Below are 27,958 nucleotides of genomic sequence, written 5' to 3'. Positions count from 1 at the left end.
AATACACCAAGCAGGAGAGATCTTATCATGACAAGAAGTAGAGCAGTCAAACCAGGGGTGAAGAAGCCTCCTTTCACACAATGTGGGCTCTGCATATCTGCCTTTCTTACCTCCAGCTGATCAGCCATGGGTGGGTTGAATTTCTCAATCTTCAGTCATGTTTCCTTAGCTCAGCTCTCTGGGTAATATTGGCTCTTATTCCCACTGAAGATCATGTCTGGAGATTTTTTTTAAATATCCCTTTTGGGCTATGGAAACTGCAATAAGTGGTGGCATCTGGTCTATAGACTCTATCAGCAGAGAGCTGCTGTCAGCTTCACTTAGAGGAGCAGCAATACTTTGGAGTGCTTCCCATATTTAAGTGGATGATCTTGAAGCACTGTGAAAACGACAAATGAAAGCTCAGCATCTCTCATGAGAGTATGTTCTGTACAGTGGGAGCTGGTGTGATCAAGAAGATAATATTCCAATTATGAGCTCTGCTACTAACCTTGGGTGCATCCCATTGCCTCTCTGTGCCCCAGCATGGTCCCTTTTCTGTGTTATTTAACCAGGAGCTTTTGAGCAGGAGCAGCTTTTGGAAAGGGTGGTTTTCAGCAGTGGCACATCCTCTTCAAGAGTTTTCTTGCTTCTTAACCTGTGCCTTCCCTCCCATGGGTTTGCCCAGCTGACCTGTTCGTACTTTATGCAACTCAATGAAACACAGATGAAATTATCTGTCTGAGAATGCATGAGGGAGGGGTTTTAAACCCATATAATTTCAAGACTGATTTTAGATCATGGCCACACAGACAGTTACACACACTTAAGGAGTGGCACCCCAAGCATGGTTTGGGACAGTGGGGAGGAAGGAGACAGGAGCCTCTCAAGCCAGACCAAGCCAGGCCAGTACCACAGAGGGGCTGCAGCCTTGCTGTGAGCCTGTGCTGCTCTTACTGCTGCCTTGTAAGTGCCACAGACTGCTCTGTGCCAGCAGAGATGTTGGTATCCCCTTTCTGCAGGCTGGGGAGTAGAGACCTGGAGAGGGATAGCAAAAAAGCAAATGCCAGGAGCCTGCTGTTGGCACTGTTGCCATTGTCACGTAGCCATAGCTAAACTCTTTTTAACTGGTTGTGTCAGCAGGGACCTGGAAACATAAATGGAGGAAGATGAAAAAGCATCAGCTGAAGAGATGCAAACCAACTTTTCTGGCCTGACAACAGAGCCAGTTTGTGTTCTGGGAGATTTGTTCCCTCTTCAGTCATTTTAGTATTGGCTGATGGTTTGTTATTGGAGCCAAGTGTCATTCACTGCAAGGAGAATGCCCATCTGTCTCATGTGTTTGCTTGTAGTTGACACTGTTGGAATTGCACATTAGCAGTGTGACCTACCAGCATAAGTTCACAAGTGAAGCCTTTAAGAAGAAGCAAATTTTTCTCATAGGAGATTATTGTTAAGCATAAAATACATGCAGAACCTGAAATATGTTCCAGACACTGGCTTCCTGTATATACAAGCATCCATATTCAGTCCTCACAACCTTCCTTTTTAAGGAATCCAAGTCCATAAAAATTAAGTAAACAACAAAAAAAAATTTCTTCCCAACAGGCTACATTATGCATGGAAATAAGATGTCTTAGAAAGCCTGTTAAAAAAAATGTATCACAAATAGTATCACAAACAACAGCCTGTCAACTACTCTGTCAAGTCAGTGGTTTTGCACCAGACTGAGTCTGTCTGGAGAGCAATGCTGTCTACAGAGGGGGGAATGTGGGGTTGGACAGGCTGCCTGTATCAGCCAGGCCAGGCCCTTGTTAGCACTGGACAGCTGTGAGTGAGGGCATCCCAGAGCTGCCAAGTGAGAGCAACAGACACTGCCAGGCTTTTCAGGTCTCGAGTGCTCCAAAGGGCCTGATCATGAGTTCACTGAAAACAGATAGTATCTTTCCAGTGACTTCAGTGGGCTTGGGATCATATGAGATGAAAAACAGAGGGAATACTCTTTTAATCCTCTAATCCCTTCAAAGTATTATGGTTTATAGCAGGTGATTTTCTTCCAGATGAGCAATATGGTTTCTGTGTTGGCAGCATCTCCTTAAATAGCAGCAAACATGGATGTGGCCTACTTAGAAAGGAGTGATTCTGGTCCCTGTGGAGCACCTCATGTTTTATGGACACAAAAATGCCCTGTGAACAGCCAAGACTGGATAACCCAGACTGATGTTGGCACAAGTGTAGTTACCCAGTTTGCAATTCTTAACTGAGCAGTGCTTGGAGCCCCTGAAACACAAGCACAGCCGTCCATGCTGACCAGTCACGAACCCTGCCTGCACTTTTCCTGAACTGTTGCAGATCATTGTTTGAACCTGGGCTCTCTGCTCAGTCTCATCTGTGTCAGGAACAGCATCTATGACGTTCAATGGAGTCTGCTTCTTCCCTTGCAGCTGCAATGCCGAGACTGCTGCCAAATCCCCCTCCAAGGGGCAGTGTGATCTGAGGGAAGCTGATCTCCCACCTCTGGAAGACAGCCAGCAGCCCACAGCGATGTCCATGGCAACAGAGACCTGGGAGGACAAGCCAAGCAATGAGACATCCAGTGACACTCCACCTGCAGGGAATGTAAGAGAGAGGAATTCCCCTCTCATGCATGTGTTCAGGATTTTTTCCTTGTTAGAAGCTCTGAAGGATCCCTTCATTGTAGGAACTGGGCAGGCTGGGAGATGGCAATCTGGAAGACTCCCATGAGTGATTAAATGCTGTTAGAAGCATTAGAAGCTTTTTTATTACACTCAGTAAAACAGGAGTGAGTTTTTTGCCTCAGTCTGTGCCACTGCATTTCATGGCTTCCACTGTGTCTGGGGGTTCAGACAGATTCCCTCCTAGTGCCCCCTTGGGCAAGCTCCTGGTGCAGATGGGGCACAGAGGCTGAACTTCCTGACCCTGCAGTGCTGAAACCTTCACAGAGCAGCTGCAAGTGAGCTCAGGTCCCTGAGCATATACCCATAGCCAGGGCTGTGCTGTTGACTTTTCCATGGTTATTAGACAGCTGTGATCCAACCACCTTGGAACTGCTTTACTCAGAGCTATACAACAGCAAAGGGAGAGAGGTCTTTTCTTGTTAGGGCTGAGCAAGACAGACTCAGATTTCTTAATCATCATGTAGCAGAGCTACATTTACCATCCCATTACTGATGAGTTTCCTTTTCCCTCCTTTGGCAATTGAAGTCCAATGTCTGCAAAACCAGGTGCTGCTTTGAGCTCAGCCTTGCTCCAAAGCCTTTCCTGCCTTTCTTGCAGAGCCCCAGTCCTGCCTGTCGCCGATCCAGCTCCGACATTGTCCATGAGAGCGCGGATGGTGCCAAGGCCCAGCGGGAGTGCCGGCTGCGGCCGCACTTCAGTGACCCGATGCCGACAGACTCGGTGAAGAGGAAGCAGCTGGAGCTGAAGATCGCGGCTGCAGCGCGGCAGCACGCGCAGAAGCGCCGGCAGGAGCGGGACTGTGGTACTCACACTGCACACTCGGGGGCTTAGGGGCCAGATGCTGCGCCCTGCTGTGCTGCTGTAAATGTGGAGTAACTCTGTAAAAATAGGGGAGGGAAGCATCCTGGGTTGTACCCAGGTGTGCAGGAAATCAGGATCTGCTCTGCTCTGTCCCTGACTGGTAGATGGCAGGGGAAGAGGCAGCCTAAATGAGTTCACAGATATGGGCAGTACAGAGATGACAGATCCCAGACTTCACCTGGGAGCTGTTTCCTTCTGACTCCCACCAGTCTCAGCAGCAAAACAGGGGAGGCAGCTCACAGCCCTGCTTCCCCAGAACCAGCCTGTCTCCCCAGGGTTCCTGCCATTCATGGCTGTGCCAGCACGAGTTCCTCGGGTGAGCTCTGTGCAGCTGGTAGTGCCTGTAATGATTTGTGTCTGTTCTCAGGTCCTGTGGTAGCAAAGGCCAACCTTGGCCATGGCGGCAGCTTTGATGAGACCCGACGCACCCCACGGGGCTCCCTCCGCTCCAGACGTCACTGGAGCAACGTCAGCAGCCTGAGCACGGACAGCGGGATTGTCGGTGTGAATGATGCCCGGGATGATCTGGATCCCACTGCGGCCACCCGCACCAAGTCAGCGGATGTGGAGAGGGCAGATAGTGGCATTGGCCAGATGCCAGCCAGGAAGTGGAGGAACAGGGCCTCTGAAACGCTGAGCTCCCTGCAGGCCTGGGAAGCCCACCGTCCCTGCACCGACTGTGGAGAAAGGGACCTCCCTGTGGAGACAGATGTCCAGAACTGCAACCAGAGGCGGGCTGATCTCTGCGAGAAGTGCCGCAAGCGCAGGACGGAGCGCAAGGAGTCTGTGCTGGAGTTTGTCAACACGGAGGCCAGCTACGGAGAGGACCTGCGCATCATCAAAGAGGAGTTCTACCTGCCCATGCAGGCAGCTGGCCTGCTCAGCCAGGAGCAGCTCCAGGGCATCTTCAGCAACATCCAGGAGCTCATTGACCTCAATGAAAACTTCCTGGAGATACTTCAAGAAGAGATTGATCAGGCCTTTGATCAGGTATGATGCTGCCTCCGCCCTCTAAAGGGTCTGGACCAGGCAGACTGGAATAGGTTTTGTATTAGGGGGGGCAGCGTAGTTGGAGCAGAGGAACAGGAGGTAGGACTCCTGGGTTTTGGTCAGCTGTCAGCTATCTAGTTCCTTACTCTCTCAGCTATTCCTGCAGATTTCAGGAGCTCTGTGCCAGGTCGCAGATGTTGGACTCACTGTGCTGTGGTGATGCCACTGACATCAGCAGTCTTGCTCATTTATCCCATTAACAGGTATTAATGGTCCCATTATCAAAGTTAGTTTTAGGCCAGTTGGCCTGGATGCTGGCAAGAATGTGACCATGGGGGCACAGAGCTCAGCTTGCTCTGTCTCTCAGGCTGTGCTCTTGCAGCCCTGAGCAGGCTGGCTTCATGCTGGCTTGGCTGGCTTGCCTTGGCTTGCAGTTTACTGCAGCTTGGCTCTAGACTGTCTGTGGGGCCAGGCAGTGCAGGCTGCTCCCTGCTCTACAGCTGTGTATGGCCACTTCTACTGATGCACCCTGCCTTGCACAAGGAGCTTTCCTTCCCCACCAGCATGGGCACAATACACCCTCTTGACTAAGAAGCTCACTATGGCCTTCAAGCCCTTGCTCTGATGAACTGGCTGAGCCCACAGGAGGAGAGCAGACAGCTCTTTGCATGTGGAAAAGCAAGCAGTTAGACCATCTTTCCTTCCCCTCCCCAGGCACTGACTCCCCCCAGACCTGCAGGAACTGCCTTTTGACTGGGAAGGGTGAGCCCAGCTCCACGTTTGGTCTGGTGCTCAGCTGATCCTGCAGCAGTTCATGCTGATAGGACTGAAGGCAGGCCCTTGGCTGTGCCTCTCCTGGGCTAACTGAGCAGGGCCCTATTGCATACTTGCAGGGGGATGATGACCTGATGACCGTGTGCATCGGAGAAATATTCCTGGAGTTTGTGAACATGCTGCCAGCCTTTCAGACGTACTGTCTTCAGCAGTCCTCCTCTGTGAATATGCTCAATGCTCTGGAGAAGGAGAAGGAGTTGCTCAGGTGAGAAGGGGGATGAGCATATTCATCCAGGCTTTGGGGACAGAAGGGCAGCAGGCTGAGGGTGAAGCCTTTGCCAGCCCATCTAGATCAAAGTCTGATGCTAGTGTTCTTCAGTTATCGCTGCTTCCTCTTAGGGTGAGGACAGTCATTTATTCTCAAAAAATATTCAATCCTGGGTATCTCCACTGGTATCAACCAGTTGGTCCCCAGCTGTACTCTGTGTTTTGTGCTAGCAGTATCTGCCCAATGACCACTGCACTGAACTGTCACCAAATAATACTCAGCTGAGATCAGCTCTCAGTCCCTGTGCTGGAGCCCAGGTTGGATTTCCACTGCAGAAAGCCACTTTGTGGCACACATGACTGGAATTTGGTTCCCATTCCTATGGTCTATTGGGCAATGTCAGGCAAGTAATTTCTCTTTCCACTGCTCAGCCAAATTCTTGTTTAATATGTTTTGTAATCTAATGATGAAAGGCATTACAAGTTAATGCAATCTGATATAAACTGATGGATCTGCCTCATGTTTACATCAGTAGGTACCACAGAAAGATCACACCCTTGCTATTTTATGATTTAATAGAAGACTGTTAGAATGTTATGTCAGAGTGTCCCAGGCACCTCATCGGGATTCTGCAGCTAAACACAGCTGCAGAAATGGTTGTTAGTCTTTAATAAGACAGAATTCACAAGGTTGCTAAAAATGGGGGGGGCTGCAGTGCCCAGCAGCTGTCAGCACCATGCTGTTCATTTGCATTTAGCATTGCAGCATCTGCTGGCAGAGCAACCACCATTTCATCCTGTCTTCTTAAATCCCTGCAGAATATTCCTCAATGTCTCCCAGAATGACAACACAGCACTGCGGCGGATGAACCTGAGGTCCTTCCTGATGGCCCCTTTGCAAAGGGTCACCAAGTACCCCCTGCTGCTCAGCAGAATCATCAAGGCCACCACCGAGTACCACCCAGACCACAGCAGCCTGCGGGAGGCCAAGAGCCGCATTGAGTCCCACCTGGAGCACATCAACATGAAAACCAAGCAGGAGGGGAACACGTGGACCCTCCGATCCTTTCGCCAGGACAGCAAGAAGAAGAGGGAAGTCATCAACATCGAGATGAGAGAAACCGCCCTCAAAACTGTCGGGTGGCTGCGGGAGGAAACGCGGTTTGTGATGGAGGGGTCTCTGCAGCTGGCCCAGCCCCCCGACGGCCAGTGGGTGAAGAAAGGCAGCAAGACCCTAAAGTTCCAGAACATGCAGGTCCTCCTCCTGGTGAACATGAAGCGCGTATCCGAGTCCAGCCTGGAATCAGCTGAGCCAGGGCCTGTGAAGGACGCAGTCCTGGTTCTCATCAGGGACAAAAATAACGGGAAGTTCCATTTGCTCAGGGAGCCCTTGAGGCTGAGTAATTGCATCGTCTCCACTGATCCTGACTGCGACGACACCTTCGAACTCATTGAGATCAGGCGGGAGGCGTTTGTGTTCCGGGACAGCGACCGGGCACGGACTCACCACTGGTTCAGGCAGATCAGGCGCTACTCCAGGGAGCTGGGCTCCTGGAAGAAGCGGCGGAACGCGCTGCCCAACATCATGATCAGCACTCCTCACACCAGGCCCTGAGTCCTGCAGGCTTGGCTTGGCCAGTGCCGCATGCAAAGACCATCAAGAGCCCCAGTGGCCTGAATGTGCTCCATGGACAACACAGGGAGGAGCCTGGTCCCCAAGGACTCTGACTGGCACTGGAAACAAACGCCACAGCCTGGTGCTGAACTCCAACCCCTGGACTCACAATAGTGTGTGGCTCATGTACATACAGAGATGGGCTCCACTCGAGGAGATCACCCAAGGATAATAATTTAACTTGTTAATGTTGCACTGCAGGAGAATGATGTATGATGCTTGCCATTGCATGGATCGTGTTGAAAGCCAGTCTTGACAATGAGAGAGGTTTCCACTATTGACTTTATTTCATCAGCATTAGGTAAAGTCCGGGTATTCAGCAAAATTAGGTGCAGTATTATGCAACTGAAGATGAAAGCTGGAAAAAATTGTTTTCCACCACTACTCCTAAGGACTGTGTTTCATTATTCACCTCTGTATATTTGGTCAAAACACTTGTTTAAAAAGAAAGGCCTTTCATCTTTAATCCAAATCAAGTAGGTATCAATTTGCTCAAATTCAGCTGCATGCACACAGCAGAAAAAAAAAAAAAAAAAGAAAAAAGAGAAAAAAAAGAGCAAACACATAAACCCCACATATGTGTAGAACCTGTGGAAGAGCAGCACACTACCAGTGAGAGTCTGTTACTTAACTGACTTAGGGACTGGAACATAATGCTGCATCTGAAAGAAATATCTCAGAAGTATATGTAAATACAGCTCTGCTACCACTGATAGTGAATTTAAGAGTTTGCAATTATTTAAATTATGTAATCTAGTGTATTTCAAAATTTAATTGAAAGGAACAATTTACATTGTACTGTAGAGTAACATAAAATGTTTTAATAATTATGTTTCAATTACTTTAAGTGGGTATATTTTTAATATTTGTATTATGGAGTATGTGTTTCACTTCATATGGGTGGCATTCAGATGAGCAATGTGCCTACATCTGCTCTGTGGATCCCCTGAACAGAACTCAGGGCTACTCCAAATGAGACTGGGTGAATGGTACAAACCTGCTACTCAAGTCCTCACTAGACAACAACAGATTGGCACAAACCCTTTTGCTCTGGAGGCAAAACTGAGGCCACAAATAACTGCCCCATAGGGTCCAACCTCTCTCAGTTGCTCAGCAGGGAAATGACTCAAAGCTGAACAATGATAAAAAAGCAAACAGGGTTTAACCTTTTCAGCCTGACATTAACACTGACCGCTGCTTTGCAAAATGTCACGCTGTGACTTACACAGCAAAGGCCAGATTTCAGCCTGGAGGCTAAACTAAAGGAGCCTCAATTTTGGTCCATGGATCTGGGAGGACAGCCTGTAAATGGTCTTTTAGGCCCACAGGGTAAAGACAAAGCCAATCAGTATTATTCACTACCAACAAAATATTTTTGTTACAGGCATTTATTTCACAGGTGGATTCACACAAGCACATTTATGTATTTCTCCAGAGATCAACCAGTATCAAAGGTCACCACTAAAGGCAGACAGAAGACATCTTCACAAAGGTATCCCTAGTCTTGTAAAGTCACCACTGACCCAGCATCTGAGCAAGCCTCAGACTGTGCCGTGCTTTGTCCTCTGACCACAGCTGCCAGGGCTTGTTGCACTGCTCCGGGCACTGTGGCAGACACCACTGGTGTGTGCCTACTGGCTGTATTCTCTCTCATTCTGCACCATCCAGCACTTTAGTGCTTCATCTTGTCCTTGAGGAAATGGGAAGATTTGCATCATCTGGAGGGTACCCAAGACATGAGCGTGGCTGCACACAGCCGAGCTCTGTAGCGAGCAATAGCTGTCAAAGTGATTGGCAGGGCAGCAGCCTGCCTCCCTCAGTGAGCTGGAATTCCCTCCAGCTCCTTCTAATCACTAGACAATAAGCTGTTCCCCCAAAATATGCACTAGCAGCCAGTGAAGAGCACGAGGCATTGCTTTTAGTTTGCCATTTGTTTTTCACAGAGACGGATGCTTGAGCAGAGCAGCTGCTGGAGGAAGATTTTTCTTATGCTGTTGTGACAGATCTCATTTATGAGCCTTCAAGCCCCATTCACCTCACATGCAAAAAGCAACAGCTTGTAGCACCTTTGTCTTCTCTCCCAAGACCACAATGGCACAGCCACTTTCTCTTCATTTCTCTGGGGCACCTCTGACAAGAGAAGGCATAAGTACAGTAACAGCCCAATTTATCCAAACAGTGAGTGGCTTTCACAGCCACAAAGCTCTGCTTGCTGGAAAGTTTTCAATTACTTTCCAGCACAGTGATTTTCTCCACCTCAATTCATGCTTGAAACCACTAGTGGACTGTTTGTACAGTCATATCTTTAAATCAAGATACCTTCAGCCAGCCTGGCTGTTCAAAAAGGTTAGGGAACAATAAGTACATAAAGGATCTGATATTTAGCATCAATCTTATGTTTGGCTGATTGTTCAATTTGTCAGATTCAGGATTTTTCTAAGTATCACAGGAAGCACCTGCCTGCCAGGCTCCTGTAATCATGGCCTATTTCCTCTGAACCAAACTCTCCCCAGAAGAAGGTCCATGAATAATCACCGGGTATTGAGTTATGAGCAGGACGTGTACGTGGTGCTGTAGCCCTGTTCTAAAGAGCTGTGGCCAAGGAACAGTGAGTACAAGCCCTTTGATCTGGGACAGCTTTGGGAAGCGACAGTGGGGTTGCTGAACCTGTCAGACTGGACAGAGGTTGTGCTTCTAACACGGGCTACTTTTATGTACCTGGTGTGTGCAGCTGCTCACCTGCCTGTAAATTACAGGTGTTGAAAGGGGACATGAGCAGGGAACAATCCCTGTGGCCCTGTGAGTGTCTGTGGTGTGGGGTGAGGCAGCACAGGAAGGGCAAGAGTATCAGTACACTGACAAGGCAGTAGATTTCCATACTCCTCAGGCACCCTTCTGAACTAGATGATCCCTCTCCTGGGAAGTTCCAGGTCTTTCAGTATCACATGTACACATCTTACTTGGCAGCCATGGAGATTGGTTGTGCTGTATTTTTCCATTTCTGATTAACAAACTGACAAAATGCTATTATAACCCCGGGTACTTGGAACAGGGTTGTCTGCAAGCCAAGAAAGCAATTATTTGTTCCAAGCTGGCTGTCCTCCTAGGTCTCTGTAATATTTTTATGCCTTTCATTTTCATGACTGACAATACTAAGATTACTTTTCAAGACTCCTGCTCACCAAACTTACACAAGAAGTACAAGCAGACCTTTCTGGAAGTACCCCTTGTCAGGGGGAAAAAGAAAAAGTTGGTTACTCCCTTGATTTACCAGAACTCATAAATGACCTTTAGAAATCATTTTGTATAAGCCTTACTGGTCATTTACAAAGAAAACAACAAAAGCCAGTCTTTATTTTTAGAGTCCATGCAGTTTTCAGTTCTGAAGGCAGACACACAAGATGACAAAACACTGGACTAAGAGCCCTCTATGAGCTCAGGTCCCAAGGAAAGAAAGAAAAGCTCCTTTATGAGTCACGAGGCTGGGTGGGAAAGCCTGAGGAAGACATGTGGAGATGAAGAGCAAATACTTCAGAGAGCAGACACCTCTGCTTTAGTGAATAGAGATCCTCTCCTTTATGGTGTTCTCATACTTTCCTGGTTGTCATTAAATGAAGTGCAGAGAGGGAAGGGGTGCTCAGTGTGGGTCTCACTATTTCATCAAGAACACATCTGAGAGACATCTGAGACCAGCTTTGGTCTTTCAGCGAGGAGTTGTCATTGGATACTGAGATCGACCTCAGCATACAGCAAATCCTGAAAAAAGCTCTGAGATCATCTCAGATCTCCTGACTTGCTGCATATGAATTTATAATGCAACAGAAGTCCCAGATTTTTTTTTTCCCAGCAGGAGATTCTGGTGAATCTTGCACTGTCTTGCTTGTCCCTGATATGTTCAAAGAGAAAAAAAGTTTAAATCTTCTAGCACCATGTCAAAGATCCCTTCAGGGCTCATGGATGAGGCAGCTATAGTAACTCTCATTTTGTGATGTCTCCTCTTATGCGTGTGCTGGGGAATTGGGTAAGATTTAGCTGGAACTAGGCTGACATTTTCTGACTTGAAACTGGAAAAAACCTGGAACTGAAAGCAACAGAGGAAACTGTCCTCCCAGAGATCAGATAAATATTCAAAGCTCTCACTGTCATCGAGTGACCCGTCACTACAGTGGAGTATGAAGGAGCAAGATGTCTTACTGATCAGGCAGATGAGGGAACTGCCTTATTTCTCACATGCTGCTGCAGAGGAGCAATCTGACCAGACATAGGTAAAGCAAAGAAGAAAAAAAGAAGTTTTGACAGTAACACTGTTCAGTCTAAATACTCCAGACAAGTCCTAAGGGCACTCATTAGAAAAGAATACACCTCCCCTGGGAAGTTGAAGGTGATCCCCTGCGGGAAACCTTTCTACAACATGATGGAAAGGTTGAGTGATAGGAACAGAGTTCCTGTTCTTCAGCAGAGATGGAACACTTTGGGGAAATCAGAGCACAGGCAGAGCATCCTCCAGCACTGGTCTCTGCCCAGGCTTGACTGGGAGCAGTTACACAGCTGGAAAGAGTTGATGGCATTAGAAGATGATTAGAAGAGAAGATGGCATTAGGCTCTAGATCCATTAGCAAGGATTAACATAATAATAATTTCCAGCTCAAATCCTGCCCCAGTGTGATCTCCCCCAGTGCAGCCTCTGCATCCCTCAGATCTTCTCAGCTGCAATTGCGAAGACCCAGCCTGCCCACAGCCCTCTCAGGGAAGGTTCTCTGCATGGAATCAGGCAAAGGATTTGTTTGCAGTGGAGGCCCAGGTGACTTGAACCCTTCCCTCCTAGGACAGGAACTTCCCTTGCAGTGCCAGAGCCACATCCCTGGGAAGACTTCCAGGGGAGCAGAGCAGGCTCTTACATTTTCCCAGGTTAGATGTTTGTACACCCAGAGTGTGAATGTGCAGGTGAACAAGCACTCAGACAAGGAGTGTATTCCTCCTTTCAAGAAAGGGCTGGTTTTCTAACAGCCACGTTCTCCTTGGGCAGGGCAAGCCCCCAGTGCTGACCAACCAATGCAAACCAGAAGTGCCAGTTTGAAGTGACAATAAATAGGCAGTGAAACCTGCGAGGACATACCCATGTCTGCCTGACCCACAACACACAGACAGGAGATACAAAACAGGTAGGAGTCTTCCTTTTGAAATCCAAACACTCAATTCACAGCACTCCATGAATTCAGCAGGGAGGAGACTCTGAACAACCCCTACACTCTTTAGTAGAGCTGCACCCTGCTTCCAGTGCAGATCTCCTTAGTAGAGCTGCATCCTGTGACAGTACTTGAACAAGAGAAGATGGACTGCAGATGATGGGTCAGGATCCACACACAAACTCCCAGCATCATCCATGCTCACTTTCTGCTCCCCTTAATTGTCTCGGTGTGTAATGAACTTGCTGGCTGAAAAACCTGGGTGAGGTTCTGCAGCTCACTCACTTTGCAGTGAAATGAAGGCAAATTATTTGTTCAGAGAGAAAATCCTTAGCAATCCTCTCAAAACGGGAAGCAGTTAAATTACTGCAAGAAAAATCTAACAATTTACAGACAATGTTACAGCTCAGAGAATACTGAAAGCTGGCACCACAGGCAGAGGAAGAAGCCTCTTTCCAACATACTGGCACAGCATGAAGGGGGGACTGTGTGATGCACCAGGTCAGGAACAAACACTGCTGGAAAATAGATTGTTTCAGCTAAATCAGTTCCTTGATCCAGCTCACTGCACAGACACCTGGTTTGCTGGCACCAGGAGAGGGCAGCCCAGAGGTGATAACGTGTCCTCTGCCAGTTTAAAGGGGTGGCTGGGCTGGCTGCAGTTAATCAATTCCAGCAGACAGAGCCCAGTTCAAGAGCCAGCCTCAAGGTCTCTTGTGCATCCTGCTCACCCCTGCTTCCCAGACTGTTTCAGGTCAGCACTTTCATTGATCTGCTGGGCTTCAACAGGCAGGGCTATAAATAAAGAGCCATTAATCAACTATTTAAGTACCCTTTTTACTGAAATAAAGCAAGCCCACAGAAATGACATCAAGATGTGAAAAATCCAAACAAACAAGTTAGCGAATACAAAGACGATCCAAGAAAGCACTCCCAGGGACACACTTGAGGCTGAAGTGGCTCAGGGAACAGCCGTGCTGGGTGTTGAGTCAGCCTCTCCAGCGCTCCTGCGCTGACTCACTCCCCTCCCAGCTGCCAGCACACGCTGCACAGTCCATTCAGTACCAACAGGAGTCACTTGTTCAGAGTTCAAGTGCATCTGATTCACCGTGAGCCATCAAGCTTCTGCAGTCCACTGCCATTCCCTGCTCCCCCTTCCCTACTCAAGTCCTTCTGGGTTTTCCCTTCTTCCCTCTACTCCCAGCTCTGGGGCAGGAACACAACTTACCATTTAGGATCAGAGAAATGTGCAGATTCCTTGTCAAGGTCACAAGGTCCTACAGGCTACGGTGGTGCAGAGGAAGCTACAAAAGCATCCCCATCTTCCCCTGCTGCTGCCTAGGGAAAGTTAGTGGGTTTTTTTTCCTTCTCCACACCCACGCTGGGAATGAGCTGTGTAGCCTGCCTCTTGCAAACAGTGCTTTTCCAGAGGATGATGGCAGGCTCTCCCCAAGACTTAAAAACAGGAAAGAAGGAGCTGTTTGCTAAACACCCTCCAAGAAGACATCACTGAGTGTTTCTTTTTTGTGCACTTGCTCTTCACAGAGCCTTAGACAGAAGGATCCCACACCTTGCACCTCTGTAAGCCCCAAGTAATTACCTTGCTCTTCCAGTTATCCCTCCCATGGCACCTGCACGTGTGGCACAGCATTGCTTCATCTCCACCAGCTCTCAGAAGCCAGCAGCAAGAGCTGGCAGATGTGGGATCTAGTGAACAGCTCTGTTAGGCACACAGCATCCTGTGTCAGGAAGCAGACCTGCTGCATGACCAAAGGCAACTGGAGCACCTGGGACGCAAGTCAGTGCAAAGCCTTAACCAGCAGCTGCCCTGCCACATGGCCTCACATCCCAGTCCCACATGCCAGGAGTCCTCTAACCAAAGGCACACCAAACTGATGCTCAGGTAACCCTTCTCTATTCTCCTGCTCCCACAAATTTCCTGTGTGACCTTGAAGTGCACAGCTGTGTCTGCACAGCCTTAGGGTGTTGGTTCACCCCCCATCTCTGGTTTGGGCAGTAAAACTGGCTTAAGCTCCTTCCTTCCTCCCACTGCCACAGCGTTAAGTCAGGAAATGAGCAAACACTGGCACAGGGCAAAAACAAATACTGTGAAAGCTGTTACATTGCCACAGGGCTCAGGAAGTTACACTCTCATTTTCTTCAGCTGTGAAAGGGGGAATATTGCCATCTCCCTGTGTTAAGTGACAAGATACAAAGGATGAGGACAAACATGAAAGATTATGAGATGCACTTAAAATAGTCTTGCCACCCCTTGGGTGGGTAAGGATAAACTCCATAGCTCTCCTGTTTTACTTGGTGAAATTTCTCAAAGTTAAAATAAATTTAAAAAGCTTATGAAATCTGTTTGCAGCTTGACTTTGCACTTGGCAGTGTTTAGAAGTGTGGCACTGAACAACTACAGCCAAGGGGAGGAACTCCATTATTGTCCAAGGACAGCTGAAGGATGAACTGAAATGCTGGTATTCCAGAACAGGTTCCCAGCAAGGGAAGCAAATAACAGCAGATGAACAGACAAGCGGAGGTACCAAGTGGCCATAATCAAAGAACAGCTTTTATTGGCCAAAATAACCAAGAAACTATTTTCTTCCAAAAAACAAAACAACCCCCTAACTCAGTGGAAAATCTTCGCTAAGAAACCGAAACGCAAACAAACTCTGCATAAACTTGACCGTTCCCATTCATCCTCTGAAGTATTCCTCCTCCTCCTAAGTCAGCTGTTCTCCTTAACCCTCCTGCACCACCAGAAGTAGGAGAATGGCAAAACTCAAAGTCATTTAGGACAAGAGAACAAACACATGGGGAGGCATGAGTCTGTCCACTTACACACGTGAAAGAGGCTGTTGGTGTTTGCAAACATCTTACATACTTACCTGAAAGCAGTAACCTCCTAATTTCTGGAGATAGATACAAACATTTTACTACACAAACTAGAGTCTTGTGGTGTTTTTTGTTTTTAATCCCAGGATACAGGTACAGTTGTGGCCTGTACAGGTTGTTAGAACTCAGACACCAGCTGCAGTTTGTCAGTTTACACTTCTCTATTCAGAAAACTTGGAAATTAAAAAAACATACAAATTGGTTACACTGAGTTCTCAAGGCAAATCATCATTAAAACTCTGCATTTAGTCATGCCAGTAAAACAAATACCAGACAGAGAAAGCAGGTATCTAAGAAAACCTTGCTCTCCCTGGTAACTGAAATGATGCTGGAAAGAAAAAAAAATTGAGACAGAGAGAGAGAGAGACAGAGATACTGGGGTGCAAGACACCAGTTCCAATAGAGGAATTCTCAGGAGTATTTTCACTAATTTCTCAATTACAGGGTGTACATTATGAGAAACCATTAAAAAAAAAGAGATCTGGTTCATAAACAATTATACAAATTTGTTCAACTTACATAGGTGAAAATTTAAGAAACAAAAAGAAAAAAAAAGTGTCTTAAAAAAAAAAAGTCAGTATTTACACACTGTGTTTCTTTAAAGATCCCACGTGTCTGCACTGAGCTGAGTGCTGTGTGAGCAGAGATAGCCACAGCACCTCCCTGACAGCAGGGAAGCAACAATGGGAGAACAATGGGAATCTCAGCTCATGGGAGTTACTGACTACTATTGCTGCTATGCAGAGAACAGCACCGTGTGTTTGACAGAGGAATTCCACTGGAAACAGTCTCCTGTCCTAATCTAGACATGATTTTACAAAACATCTAACACCTGTACTACACCTTTTGTAAGAAAATAGAGAGCAGCTTTGAGCTGCAGTTCTTCTAAACTACTGTAGGAAGGTTTCTCTAGGTACTTCCTAAATTGGCAACCATCTGAGGTAATCGATGATGCTGTTCCAGGAGCATCCTTCACTTCTCTCCACCTGCACCAACTGTTGCCTCCTTATTGAGTCCTCTGATGGACAAGTCATAAACCACTTCCTCAATTTTCTTGACATCGTATTTCAGGCCATCGTAGCGCTTCCTCAGGGAGTCGTTCTTCAGGTTGAGGAGGCGGAAGCCAGAATCCAGCTCGTTGATAAAGGTTGAGATGCGGAGAGGGCGAGAATAGTCCCCAGCTGTGACACTGTTCACTGCCAGCCTGGCCTGCCAGAGGAGACACCGGAGAGCACAGCACCCACATCACATCACAGTCCCCACCAGTTACTGTACCAAATGATGCACTTGTGGTCCTGGCAGTCAGCTTATTTGTACTTAGATCTACCTTTCTGTTGAGCATAGTTCTGGATTTTCCATCAGATCAAAATTTAAGTTTAAATCTTAGAAGTATCACTGAGGAACATGCAGAGAAGCATCTTGCCTCTGAATAAGTTCAGATCAAGGTATTGTGTATCATAACTGCCAGGACCAACTTGATAAAGCTAAAAAACATTACTGCTGTTTTCAAGGTCAGTTTCAAACCAAACACATGCATGCATATCTTTCTTACCAGCTCACTGGCCAGAGTTAATACACCAGAAAGATAATCTTCAATGTCCAGGTGAAAGCCCCGTTCTCGATCAGCTTCAACTGAGACAAAAACAGAGCAGTGATGAGGTGGTGCTGAGCATGAGCAAACCCAGCCACCTTAAATTGCATTTGTTTACTGGTGCTAATTTGAAATATCAAATTTATGAAATACTATTACAAAATAAAAGTCAGCCTTTTCCTGTATGTGATGTAATTACAGCCCCTCTGTTCTTGATTCAGCATCTTGTACATCCAACAGAGTAACTAGATTTACATCTATATACAGGATGTATTTTCCTTATTTTTTCCAAATCTTTTGCTCTGTGAAGATACAGTTCTTTTATGGCAAGAATTTAATCTGTTTTACACACTTTTTCAATACCAAAAGCAAGAAGTTAGAGAAACAAGCTCTCATTTTTGTGTTATGCTTTTGGTGCATTTACACACTTTGAATGAATGACTTTCATTGATGAAGAACTTATTAATAACTAAGTACTTTGGTTAACATTAGGTTTGCCAGTTTCCGTCTTCTGAGAATTTGTTGTTGATATAATGAAATCAAATACCAGATAAACTCTGGAACTGATTTCTCAGAAGAAATTAAGTTCTCCCGTTTCCCTGTACCTCTGAAAGCTACAGTGTCTAAGCTTTTTCTCTTCAGTTACAGCATTAACTTACTCCCAAGTATTTCTGCAACAGCTTCCCGGGTCACTAATGTTTCTGACTCCAAGTAGACTACAAATGCTGCCAGGAACACCAGCCGCTGCAGCACAAACCTCCAGTGCTCATGAAACCTGCAGGAGAAACACCAGGTCCAGGTAAAAATAATTAATGTTTATTACTGGAGCGTTAGGCAACAAGCACACATTCTCTGTGTGTTGTGTTTTCTGCCTTAACACAAGCACTTTGCAGTATTTTTGGTTTATCAAAATGACACCAGCTAAAAGACATCTCCTTGGTACTCCAGAACTCCTCACCCAGGTTACCACACCAGACACCGACATTTGCTCACCCCTCTCACACACCTCCTCAGCTCCCACACTTTTCCAGGCTGTGTTGCCCACAGACAGCCAGAGCTTTCCCTCAGCAGATCTGAGCTGACAAGATTCTTGTTCTTTGAAATGTTCTTGCCAGGCACTGTCCCCTTCTGGCAGCAACAGAACACAAAGGTGACAACTTCATTTAGTGTCTGCAGAACCAAACAGCCATTTCATGACAGATTTAGAGCTCTGCTTCCAGGAACGCCCCAAACTGAACAACTTAACTGAAATTAATGGAGCAGCAAATGCCCTGCTCCCAGATACAAGGGCAGCTCCAACTTCTTAAGCTTCCCTTTTTCTTTTTAAAGAAAATTCCTAGAAAAATAATTCAATACTGAGTATTTTTGGTGAAAAGTTAAAGTGTTTGAGCAAAAGCATTTTTTATCTATGCTGATAAAAACCTCACACTTGTCTACCACGATTTACTTTTCAAAGAGAAAGAAGCATTCACCCATCAACCTTTACATTATTATTCCAAAGCAACGATGCCAAATGCCAAGCAATTCCCATATATATCTGTGTGTGATCCTGCACACCTGTAATACTGATCAGCAGGAAACTTGGTCTTCAGAGACTCCATCTGTGTCCTCACTGTACCAAAGTGCTCACGAGCCTTCTGACACTTCTTTGGAACTGAAAAAGAAACAGCACAGCATTTGAGGAATGAATACACTCAGGAAATGGGTATTTGTCAGGCAGCAGAGGTTTGCAAACAGAGTTTCCCTGTGTAGACAGCACTGTTAACACTTCTTTCTTGTTCAAGATAGGCTACTGGCACTTGGAATCAGTCTGAGAAGTATTCCTGGTGACACCATGAGCCATAGAGGTAAAGCAGAAAGACTCTGGAATTCCAGGCTGTCTGATCTACTCTGGGCCTTTGTTTTGAACTTGAGCCAAGATGTCCCAGCAACAGCCAGATCCCAAGCAATGGAACAGCACTGCACACAGCAGCTGGCCTCAAAGGAAGCACACACCAAGCACTGCTGCCAGGCAACTCTCAAAGTCAAAGGAAAAGAACCTTTTCTTTCTCTATATTAAAATCTTATCCTATTTTTTTTTTCTAATCCATCAGAATTTGGCTACATGAGGTGCAACATCCCTTCAGGAAACTGCATTTCCTGCTTTTTACGATGTATTTGCAGAGCCTGGGTTGCAGCCTACCCAGTGTGTGTTACAGCTCTGCAGAGGAATGATCTCCTGTTCCTGCAGCAGGCACTGCCACCTCCCGTTCGCTGACAGAGTTACAGCCCCGCTGTGCCTGCAGTGCCACAGCCTCCCTGCAGCCCCCTCACACAGCCGGGTCACAGCCCAAGGAAGGACAAAATCAACCTGACAGGTCCTCCTGCATCTTCATGTGCAGAGCATCTGAAAGCTGTGATGGTTTTTAGCAAACAACACCTACAAGGAGTCACTCAAATGTGATTATAAAACTTCTGTTAGTAACACATTGTTTCTGTTTAAAAAAATAAAAGAGACAAGAATGACATGGAAAAAATGAAAGCTTCAGGAAGCAGAATGTGGGAGTGCTCCATGTGGCAGCCAGGATGAAAGAGCTGTGTGAAGCTCACTGAGAGCTACAGGGCTGCCTCAGTCATGTGAGCATCGTGCGGCTGGGGGAAGAGTAAGGAACACATTCAGGTTTGGGTTCTGCAGAGGCACCTGTGACAAAAAGAAACAATCCTTACTGTAAAGGCTCAGACAATGCCCAGTGACACACACACACTACCCCAGATTCAAACTGATGTTCTGCAGCTGCAAGAGCAAGGACAGAGTTGTCTCTGGGGCTGTGTTGGCCCTGCCTGTCACCCTGCGTGCCACCAGGCCACAGCAGGTGCAGCACACACTGCCCTGCCCAGCCTTCCCAGCAGCTCTCCAGCTCCAGCTGGGACAAGCAGCCAAGGAAGCCTCTGGGAGATGACATTTTAAAAGCCACTGGCTGGTATGGGAAGCTGTCCTCCATCAAACTCCCAACTATCCCAAGGTTTTACTAACAGAGCTGAATTTTAATGACAAATTCACAGGTCTGCTATCACAAGTTAACTCTTGACCTATTAAGCATTACTTGTGCAAGAATTATAAGATAAGGCTTTGGGGTTTTTGTCTGATTGTTTATTTGTTTGTGGTTTTTTTGTTTGATTTTCTTTTGGTTTTCCATTTTTTAGTTGGTTTTGTCTTTTTTTTTTTTCTTTAACTATTCCAAATCTCTTCTCAGACTTCTCAAGTTCCAGGACCAGCTCTCTCCAGGAATTAAACATCAAGTGAAAATACACTGAGTTGAACATGGGCCTCTACAATTAAATGCTTGACAACAACTCTGAAGTTGTTCCCCCCAGAATGACCATGGATTTTCCCAGTTTAGAGAATTGAGCTTGTGCAAATAACCACTCGGCAGCTCTGATTTCCAGCACTGCCAGTTTCCCAGCAGATGGAACTTGCACTTGCCTGCACAGCTCAAGCCTCAGGTGCTGCTCATTGCTGAGCACAGACCCTCTCTGAGGCCAGAGGAAGCCCAGGCCTCCAGCCCCAGCCCCCAGCATGCTGGGGAACCTCATCAGGCTGAAAACAACCTGTCAGCTCTGCAAGGGAGTAACTCAGCACCTGGGGAGGCTGGTTCTGTTTCCCTTCACAGGGTGGCCTGCACAAATTCCTCTCAAGAGTTTCCAGCAAAGTCAGAATGGTTGCTTCTTCTTACAAGACATTAACTGACTGGCAAAAATCCAGCTCTTAAGGGACACATTTCAGCTTATTCCAGTAGTGTCACCAGTAAGCTGAGAAATGAGGGGGCAGAAATAGCAGATCTGACACCTAGGCCTGCAGAGCTGCTCTTGTGGCCTGGAGGAAAAGGGCTGGCCCAGAAACATTCTGTCCAACACCTGAGAAGCCTGGAACCAGGCTGATGACAACCCAAACCTCCAAAACTGCACAACAGTTCCTGCTGTCACTCAAGCAGACAACAAGGGCAGGTCCTGCTCTTTCAGCCCTTGGAAATTCTTTTTACATTTTGCTGCGTTAGGGGATTTTATACACACAGAGAGAATGTGTTTGTACAAACCAGATGGAAGTGTGTTCCCCTCATTCCAGCCCATCCTGAATACCCTTTCAGTGCTCAGGACCACAGCTTTTTGGGCTGTGGGATGAAGAGATGAGATGATCAAGGGCCCAACAAGTGATGATAACACAATCTATGTGCAAACCACTTACAGGGAGACCTAAGAGCCAACTCAGCGGCCCAGGACATGAACACCCGGAAAAGAACACACTGCTCTGCACCGAGACAGAAAAGCACCCCGCTAGGGAGGGGAGAAAGGGACAGAACGCTGTCCATAACGCTGAACGGCAGCTTTACTGCTTGTCTGGCTTGAAACCTCCCAGCTGCGCTCTCCTCTTCCCCGCAGCCTCTGGGAAACCCACGGTGAAGGCCCCGGGAAAGACTGGACCCTGGAGAAGGGGCCCCGGGACAGGGCACCTGCGTGCTCCGAGGGGCACTCCCGCCCCCGGCTGTTCTCCGCTGCTCGGGGCGGCGGCGCGGGACTCACTGTGCTGGAAGCCGGGCCCCTGGTGCACGCCCTGCAGCAGTGTCAGGATCTCCCGCGCCGTCTGCTCCAGCGCCTGCACCACCTTCCGGATCTCCTGCGGGCACAGCGCGCCGTCAGCCGAGCCACGGCACCGGCACCACCCCGTCCCCGTTCCTGTCCCGCCCGCCCCGGCACCTCTCGGATGTCCTGGTCCTGGCCGAGCGCTCCCTGCAGCGCCGCGAACATCTCGCTCACCGACATGGTGCCGCCGCTTCCCGCCCACGGGGCCTTCCGCGCCGCCGGCGCGCGCCTGCCCCCGCACCGCCTGCAGCGCCGCGCCGGGCTGCCCCGCGCACCGCCTGAGCAGCCAGGAATGGCTGGTAGCGGCTGGGAGGGTACCCAGAGAGTGCTGACCGCCCCGGGGGGGGGCAGCTGGCCGCTCCCAGGGCGGGAAATTGCCGCCCCAGCGGTGTCCGTGTCCCAGGCCGCCCTCCCGGTGCGGCGGGGCCGGGCCCGGTGTGGCCGCGCTAGGGCCCGTCCGCCCTGTTGCCGGGAGACGGCGTCTGGGCGCGCGTCGCTGGCGCGAGGGCAGTGACGCACTTCCGGCGGCCGCGCGGAGGCAGCATGGCGGCGGAGGTGCCCGCGTCTGCTACGGCCGTGAAGGCGGCGCCGCTCCTGGCGCTGGAGCCGCGGCTGCAGCGCCAGTTCCAGCAGAAAGTGCAGCGGGCCCGCACCAAGCGGACGGCCAAGGTGAGCGGGGCGGCCCGGCGGGGCGGGGGCCCGGGCCTGGCGAGTCCCGGCCCGGGCTGACGCGGTCTCTGTGCTCGCAGGAGGAGCTGACGCCCGGCGTGGTGTTCGTGGGGCATCTCCCGCGGGGCCTCTGCGAGCCGCAGCTCCGCGAGTACTTCGGGCAGTTCGGCACGGTGACGCGGCTGCGGCTCTCCCGGAGTAAGAAGGTGAGTAGCGGCCCGTGCGGTGCCGTGATGTGGCCGAGCGCCTGAGGCCGGGCCGGGCAGTCTCCGTGACCGCTGGAGCTCCCCCCGTGCCCAGCGATGGCCCTCGGAACGCGCAGAGGCCGCTGCGCCCTGGGGCCCTCGGGAGCCCCTCGTGGGAGCGGCAGGGCCCGGGTCTGTCCCCGACGGCGAGGCGGCGGCTGGGGCACGGCTCTTGTGGTCCTTTTTTCCGTGAGTAAATTCACTCCAGTGGGAAATACCAGAATGCACCAGTTCAAGGTACAACTGAAGTGCCACAATTCTGTTTTAACTTACTTGTTGTGTTTGATAAATCTATTTTTTTCTCACTTCTGGGTTTGCTGTTACATTTTAAGATTACTGTATAAGCATGGAACAGTGGAACCGCAGCAATGTAGGGCAGCTCCGGGTTTTTTAGCAAGTAGATACCTATGAGCAGTTTCTTTTGTGTGCAAATATGTATTTTACAAATAACGTCATGCCAATTTAGCACTAAATTTGTCTTTTAGGTCTAAATTGTGTTTTTCACAATTTTAGTGACCTTTGTGAAATTGGTTATCATTTGCTGAGAATGGGCTATGACTTTAGAGAATAAAATAATTTTAGTAGAGCCCTTCAGGTACCAAAGCACTGTTTGATGTTTCTCACTTTTCACTCACAGACTGGAGCCAGCAAAGGCTATGCATTTATGGAGTTTGAGTCTGATGATGTGGCCAAGATTGTTGCAGACACAATGAATAACTACCTGTTCTCTGAGAGACTGCTGAAGTGTAAGTATAAGGTGCAGTGTATGTCCTCTAGATGCAAAGGAAACTTGTGGTTATTTCAGTTATCATTTTCAACCAGGTATAGACTCTTAGGGGTTTTTTAATGAAGTTTTGTCCCAGAAGTATTTTCTATGGGGCTGACCTTTTCATCATGTGTAAAGATTTTCATTACATGTAAAAGAACATGCTCAGCAGGCTTTTGGTCACTAGTGCTGGTTTTTCCCCTGGGCTGATGTTGCTCCTAGTGACTGTGTAACATGAAATCTCAGGACAAAGTTGGGGTTGCTGTAGGGATAGTTCCTTTCACGTGGAACCTCCTTGGCATTTGTAACTGCTGCAGTTGTTGTCTGTAAGGTTGAACAAAAGGAGGTTTTGAGTAAAAGATTGTTGAAATCTGAGTTTCTCAGTCATGGTAACAGTAAAACTTTCTTTGTAAAGGATTATGAGTTGACATGTTGTAAAACAATTTTGTCTGCTCTTTTTGGATGAAACTGTTAAAGCATTTTATCCATCCATCCACCCACCCACATTGTCATCTTATCACAAGAGTTCCATACTGTTGTCTCCTTATCATAAAAGTTTCATACCTTCCTGCTGTTTCTCATGGGCAGCTCCCCAGAGCACTGACTCTTTCTTCTTCCTAAAGCAGCCAACTGACTCCAGTTCCTTCTCAACCAGCCACCCTACTCTTCTATAGCATCTTCTTCTCATTGGTTACAGCTGTGGCCTGTTAAAGTCAGGCCTGTTCCTAATCTTTAATAATTGGCCCAGCTGCAACTCCTTAGGGGTGAGATTACTATTACACTATCTTTATTTTCTTATATTCTATCCCCCTACACACCCACCCATTTCTCTGGCTGGCTGAGGGTGCAGTGACTGTTTCTTGTTCCTGACTCGCTGAGCAGCGTGGCGTTGTGGCCGTGGGCTGTGCTGTGTGAGTGCCCTTGGCAGGAAGGGGAGCCCTGCTGTAACCCATGTGCTGTGCTTGGTGCAGGTCAGTTTGTGCCTCCCGAGAAGGTCCACGAGAGCCTGTTCAAAGGCTGTGACAGGATCTTTCGGCAGCCCTCCCAGCCGGCCGTGCGGCGCTACAACCGCGTGCGCTCCCTGCTGGAGAAGGCCAGGATGACCCAGCGCCTGCTGCGGAAGGAGAGGCTCTTACGGAAGAAGCTGGCTGAAAAGGGGCTGGACTATGACTTCCCAGGATTTGTAAGTTTGGCATTGCTTCAGTGAGGTTGTTAAGCAAGATGTGTTTCTAGAGTTGTGCTGAATGCATGGAAATTATGTGTTTTATGTGGAACTGGCAAAAGAGACGGAGCCCCAGGGAGGCTCACTTGTGTTAGGAACTGTATGGAAGCACCAGGAATTCAATGCTGTTGCTGGGCTGCACTCCATGTGCCTGCGTGTTTACTTGTAAAGAAGTAATAGGTAACAGCAAAGGGCAGATGTTCCTTTTGTTCTGTTGGTACAAGCAGTTGGATATTCTGTGGTTTAATACTGGAGCACAGATCACCAAAGAGCAGAGGGGCTTTAGCAGAGTGGGGGCTTGAAGGCAGGTCCCAAGGCCAGAACTTCCATCCACAGCCCTTGTATGTTCCTCCTCTGCGGAGTGCTTCCGTCAAGTACTTGAGTTGTGAGCAGTTAATGCTGTTTAACATGGAATGTTCTAAAAATGCAGAGTAGCACATTTTCTTGTGTTGCTTTTGGTGGTTTTGTTCAAACCAGATCACCTCTGTGTCAGTCAGCTTATTATTTTAAACCTATTTGCTGTAACAAAGACTTTGTCGTTATAAAACAAATCTATGAACTGTTAAGTGACTGCGTCTTCACACAAATGTGTAGTGATCCACCTGATCTGTCTTTCTTCCTAGGCTGCACAGGCGCTTTCCAAAAAGAGAAAGAAAGTTAAAACATCCAAGAAATCAAAACTGAACGTTTCTTTGAGCAGCCAGGTAAGACAGACCAGTCCTGCTGCTGACCAGTACCACCATTCACATTGGGGCAGATGTTTGAAGTCTTCTGCTAGCACCTTAATACTGATTTCAACACACAAAAACCCATAACGTTGTTTGCCTGAGAGATGTTTGCGCCAGAAGTAGCTCCTTTGAGATGTGTTTACACTCTTGAACTGAGGAGCGTGACAGAATCCTCATGGTTCCTTCTCCTGTGAGAGTATGGAGCAGCAAAGGCTTCTGCTCAGCACGCTGTAACCAGCAGTGCCTGTCCCTCAGTGCTGTCAGCCTCTGCTGTTCAGCACTCCCTTGAGGCTGTGGTACTGCAGGGTGCTGGGGCACCTGTACACCCCCTGCACCTGTGCTTTACCCTGGGATGACATGATCTCCTTGGTGGAGTCCTTCTGTTGGACCATGTTTCAATGCCTGCCTGTTTTGATAAACAGGGAGTTGAATTGTTGATACAGTCTAGTGCTGTCTGTCCCAATTTCCGTCTGTACTGTCCCTCCTACCCTGTGCTCTCCAGGCACAGTATTTGGTGTTTTGGAAACAAATGCCAGGTAAAAGTAGCAGTAGGATGAAAGGGAAGTTCAGGTCATCAGGACTGAGATTTGGGATATTGGCAGTCTAAAAAGTCTGTAAGACGTTAACATTTCTGTTCTGTTTCATCATTGTTATGAGTTGGGGGAGTGAGTGTTTGGGGATTTTTATTATTACTGGGTTTACTTGTGATAATTGGGGCATGGCTGGTTGTGAGGAAGACAGGATAACTAATACATTCTGTCAACTGAGTTCTGAGGGATAACTGATGTAATAAAGTTGGGGTGTTTTAGCTCTGTTGTTAAGTTGAATGTGGCATTTCTGTATGCCAGTCTCAAATATACTCCCTCAACCCCTGCCTCGTTGCCCTGATTATGTTCCACTTGACTTTAGTGATGCTTTGAGTCAGGAAATACAAAGTTTAGAAAGCAAATGTGCATAACAACACGTTAAAAAATGTGAATTAATTTCCATTTGCCTTTCACATACACTTCTTTGAAGGTGACGCTTCTGTCCAAAGAAATAATGTCTACCAAAGTAGCTAGTTATAAAATGTAAACAATTTTCTGAGGGAGAGCTGGACTGAGGTGTCTTGTGGTACCACAGGGGCAGGGACAGCTTTTTCTGGCAGATGGCTTTGCTATGAATCCCGTTTTTCTGATCTCTTCAGGATCCTACTCCAGTGTGTACTCCAGCAGTGCTCGAGTGCCGGAAAGCTGCTCGGATGGATGATGACACAGAGGACGATGAAGTAACTCTCAGGCTTCCCTCTGCCAGTGGTAAGAACGCTGTGCAGAGACCAAAGAAGCAGCCAAGGCGAAGGCCAAACCTGAAGAAACAGAAACAGACTTAAAATTTTTATGCCTGTAGCCATATTTTTCTCAACTTTAAAAACTTTCGAGGTGGAGCTTCTACTGGGTCTCCTGCCCTGGCTTGGTTCATCCTGCCTAGACTGTTTCAGGCTTTCTTAGGCAAGGACTCTGTTCACAAATCCTGTCCCTGTGGTTTAGCCATCAAGGGACATATGAAGATATCCTTGACTTTGTGCTCACAAGTGCCCGTGCTGTGACACAGCAACAGTAGTCCAGAATCTTCAGTTAATTTTATAACTCTTGTCTAGTGCTCACTGTTTGGAAAGAAAATGTGAGGCTGTCCATTCAGAGTTTGCTAATGCAAGCAACTGTGTCTTAAATTTATAATTAATTACAGGTTATTAAAGAAATTACCATTTTTCAACTTTCTTTGCTCTTGGTAATGGTTCTTCTGTTTAACTGAATGTCTGTGTTTTGTGAAAGTTCTCATATATTTGCACCGATGGAGGCTGTTGAGAAGATGCACCAATAATCAGAGCAGTCTGAGTTCTACTGGCAGTTCTGTTGTCCTTTGTCACTGCATTTTAGTTTCACTGCTTGCATGAAACCAACAGTGTCTTCTGCTTCAGGAGGTGATAAGCACGTTGAAATATCGTAATAACCAGGAGTGCAAAGGAATGTTTTTGTCAGCAGTCGTATGAGCTCAGAGAATTGAGTGTAGCTTTTTGTAATGCATTAAGATTCATTCTTGTTCCAACTAGCTTGTCATTGCAGATAGCAGATATCTAGTCCTGCTTGAACAGGCAGTTTGTGCAGTTAGAATTTGGATTTTAATGCAAGTCTGAGATGTGTAGAAATCCCAGATTGGGTTCTGTGCACATATTTAGCCTTCATCTTTTGTTATCTTAAACACTAATGCTGTTGGCTTCTGGTCAGGCTTAGCTGGTGATTTTAGAGGAAAGCCCAGGTGATAATAACCAGCTAGGTAGGTGTCTGGCACTAATTTCTTGGCTACTTTAATTGAAGTCCTGGCAGAGAAAGATTAATCTAAACCATTGGCCTTGCTGATTCTGATCTATCTGGCCTGATCACTGGAATAATCCTGAGATCATAATGACATTGTCTAGATGACTCAGATTAGATCATTCTCCTTTCTTGAGGAAGCCACTTAGATGACTGCATCTTTGTATCAAATGCTTGTCACCTTGGGCAGGCCAGGGGAATCTCTTCACCAGCCCAGCGCTCACAGACAGTCCTTGCCTTTCAATGGAAGTGTTGCTGTGATCATCTTCAGGCTTCCTTCCCTGTGCCTTGTTTGATGGGAAACAGGCAATGCTTGTACCCCAGACCTGTGAGAAATAGGCACTGAGTTGAGGTTTGAGATACATGACCACCACAGTGGTTAGCAGAAATTGCTTATCTGTATCTGATGTGCACCTGTGAAAAACTTCTACCTTGACAT

General features: G+C 47.6%; 3 protein-coding genes across 8 annotated transcripts in view; 2 read left to right on the top strand and 1 right to left on the bottom strand.

Annotated features, from left to right (window-relative positions):
• LOC139593846 (intersectin-2-like) overlaps window positions 1-8,093 on the top strand; it is a 45,208-nt gene extending 37,115 nt beyond the window's left edge. For all 6 annotated transcript variants that reach the window (XM_071435269.1, XM_071435267.1, XM_071435265.1 and 3 more), the window contains 5 exons: window positions 2,424-2,598; window positions 3,277-3,481; window positions 3,908-4,530; window positions 5,424-5,569; window positions 6,391-8,093. In XM_071435269.1, the coding sequence (XP_071291370.1) occupies window positions 2,424-2,598; window positions 3,277-3,481; window positions 3,908-4,530; window positions 5,424-5,569; window positions 6,391-7,186 (1,945 nt within the window). In that variant the 3' untranslated portion in view covers window positions 7,187-8,093. The remainder of the gene's footprint in view (window positions 1-2,423; window positions 2,599-3,276; window positions 3,482-3,907; window positions 4,531-5,423; window positions 5,570-6,390) is intronic.
• Window positions 8,094-14,986: 6,893 nt separating this feature from the next.
• TSN (translin) lies at window positions 14,987-21,956 on the bottom strand. The gene is made up of 6 exons (XM_071435275.1): window positions 21,653-21,956; window positions 21,479-21,572; window positions 18,479-18,575; window positions 17,581-17,696; window positions 16,883-16,962; window positions 14,987-16,539 (listed from the first exon to the last, which is right to left on the bottom strand). The coding sequence occupies exons 1-6, from the start codon at window positions 21,716-21,718 to the stop codon at window positions 16,303-16,305; spliced, it is 690 nt and encodes a 229-aa protein (XP_071291376.1). The 5' UTR covers window positions 21,719-21,956; the 3' UTR covers window positions 14,987-16,302.
• An 89-nt stretch (window positions 21,957-22,045) lies between these two features.
• Window positions 22,046-26,925, top strand: NIFK (nucleolar protein interacting with the FHA domain of MKI67). Its single transcript, XM_071435273.1, is given in 7 exon segments — window positions 22,046-22,207; window positions 22,288-22,413; window positions 23,090-23,198; window positions 24,190-24,401; window positions 25,064-25,144; window positions 26,355-26,499; window positions 26,502-26,925. Coding segments are annotated over 7 exon segments (852 nt in total). The 5' UTR covers window positions 22,046-22,081; the 3' UTR covers window positions 26,555-26,925.
• The last annotated feature ends 1,033 nt before the right edge of the window (window positions 26,926-27,958 follow it).

The sequence above is a fragment of the Agelaius tricolor genome, unplaced genomic scaffold (assembly GCF_023055355.1).
Source record: "Agelaius tricolor isolate 1412-34295 unplaced genomic scaffold, bAgeTri1.0.p SCAF_10, whole genome shotgun sequence".
NCBI lineage: Eukaryota > Metazoa > Chordata > Aves > Passeriformes > Icteridae > Agelaius > Agelaius tricolor.
The sequence above is the reverse complement of the archived record's forward strand: the minus strand, read 5'-3'. Positions and strand labels throughout refer to the sequence as shown.

Bases quoted from the DNA above. Each gene is read 5' to 3' on its own strand.
- TSN (XM_071435275.1), bottom strand. From the start codon at position 21,718: ATGTCGGTGAGCGAGATGTTCGCGGCGCTGCAGGGAGCGCTCGGCCAG. The intron at 21,573-21,652 runs GTGCCGGGGCGG...CTGTGCCCGCAG, and splicing joins AGGACCAGGACATCCGAGAG to GAGATCCGGAAGGTGGTGCA. The intron at 18,576-21,478 runs GTGAGTCCCGCG...TTTCTTTTTCAG, and splicing joins GGGGCCCGGCTTCCAGCACA to TTCCAAAGAAGTGTCAGAAG.